We start from the raw sequence: 1499 nt of genomic DNA, 5'->3' as shown, positions 1-1499 counted from the left end.
ATTGCTGAGCAGAATAACACAGTCAAAGGAGAGGCCGAATCAAATGAACAACATGATGGAGGCTTTAGAACAACATCGGGAACATAAGTTTTACCTCCGAGAGCCAATAGAGGATTCCTCCAAAATGGTACTCTCCAGAAAGGGAAACCAGAACTTCAAGGTATCCTGTAACTAATACGGCTGACGAGAACTTATCTTACAGTGCAAAAGCATTTGTTACCTCTCTATACTCCGAACAAATACCTACTTTTGTAAAGGAAGCCCAAAGTCAGAAGAACTGGAAAGAAGCAATGGAAACGGAGATGCATGCTCTTATGAAAAACAACACCTAGGAGAAGTGTAGCCTTCCTAAAGGAAAGAAAAAAGTTGGATATCGATGGGTCTATTCAATCAAATATAAGCCACATGGGTCCATTGGAAGATACAAAGCACGGCTTGTACCTAAGGGTTACACTCAGACGTATGGGATCAATTATTCTTATTCTGAGACATTTTCTCCAGTTGCAAAAATGGACACCATCAAGTCCTTTTCTCTGTGGCAGCCAATAAGAACCGGCCTCTCCATCAGTTCGATGTTACAAACGCATTTCTTGATGGAGACCTAATGGAAGAAGTCTACATGGAAACACCTCCAGGTTTTGGAATGGGTTTTAAAGAAGGGGAAGTCTTTCGGTTGAAAAAATCTTTATACGGGTTGAAATAGTCTCCTCGAGCATGGCTTGGAAAGTTCACTTTGGCCATGAAATAATATGGGTATCACCAAAGTAATGCTGATCATACCCTGTTTCTCAAGAAAAGAAATGGTCTTGTAACGTGCTTGATCATATATGTGGACGACATGATTATTACCGGAAACGTTGTAGAGGAAATAACATGGCTGAAAAAGAATATGTTCTCAAAATTTGAAATGAAAAACCTTGGGAATCTCAAGTATTTCCTCGGGATACAAGTCCTCAGGTCTAAACAGGGGATCTTCATCTACCAAAAGAAGTATGTCCTCGATCTCCTTGCAGAAACCGGGCTGATTGATTGTAAACCGGTGGATACCCCAATGGTGGTGAATCACAACCTTCACATGGAACTTATTGGAGAACTTGCAGACAAAGAAAGGTATCAACGGCTCGTGGGCAAGTTAATCTATCTCTCTCACACTCATCCTAATATAGCTTATGTTTAGTTAGTTCATGCACCAACCACAAGTTGCCCACATGGAAGCAGCTCAGAGAATTTTAAGGTATTTCAAGGGGACCGCAGGCCATGGAGTATTGTTCAAATCAAATGGACATTTAAGTGTTGAGGTCTACACTGACGCAGACTGGGCTGGAGATAAAGGTAACTGAAGGTCAACATCAGGATATTTCTCCTTGGTCGGTGGAAACCTGGTTACTTGGAGAAGTAAGAAGCAAAAGGTGGTTGCTCTGTCGAGTGCAGAAGTAGAATTTAGAGGTATAGCTCGAGGGTTAAGCGAAGTTGTTTTGATTAGGAAGCTTCTAGAAGAC

At 41.5% G+C, this 1499-nt stretch overlaps 1 protein-coding gene across 1 annotated transcript; it reads left to right on the top strand.

Moving 5' to 3' along the window:
* Positions 1-838: 838 nt before the first annotated feature.
* LOC110869943 (uncharacterized mitochondrial protein AtMg00810-like) lies at positions 839-1177 on the top strand. The gene has a single exon (XM_022119143.1). It carries the CDS (start codon positions 839-841, stop codon positions 1175-1177), a length of 339 nt encoding a protein of 112 aa, XP_021974835.1.
* Positions 1178-1499: the final 322 nt, after the last annotated feature.

Source organism: Helianthus annuus, chromosome 9 (assembly GCF_002127325.2).
Source record: "Helianthus annuus cultivar XRQ/B chromosome 9, HanXRQr2.0-SUNRISE, whole genome shotgun sequence".
In the NCBI taxonomy this organism is placed as follows: Eukaryota; Viridiplantae; Streptophyta; class Magnoliopsida; order Asterales; family Asteraceae; genus Helianthus; species Helianthus annuus.
Note: the sequence above shows the minus strand (reverse complement) of the source record. Positions and strands in the feature narration are given on the sequence as shown.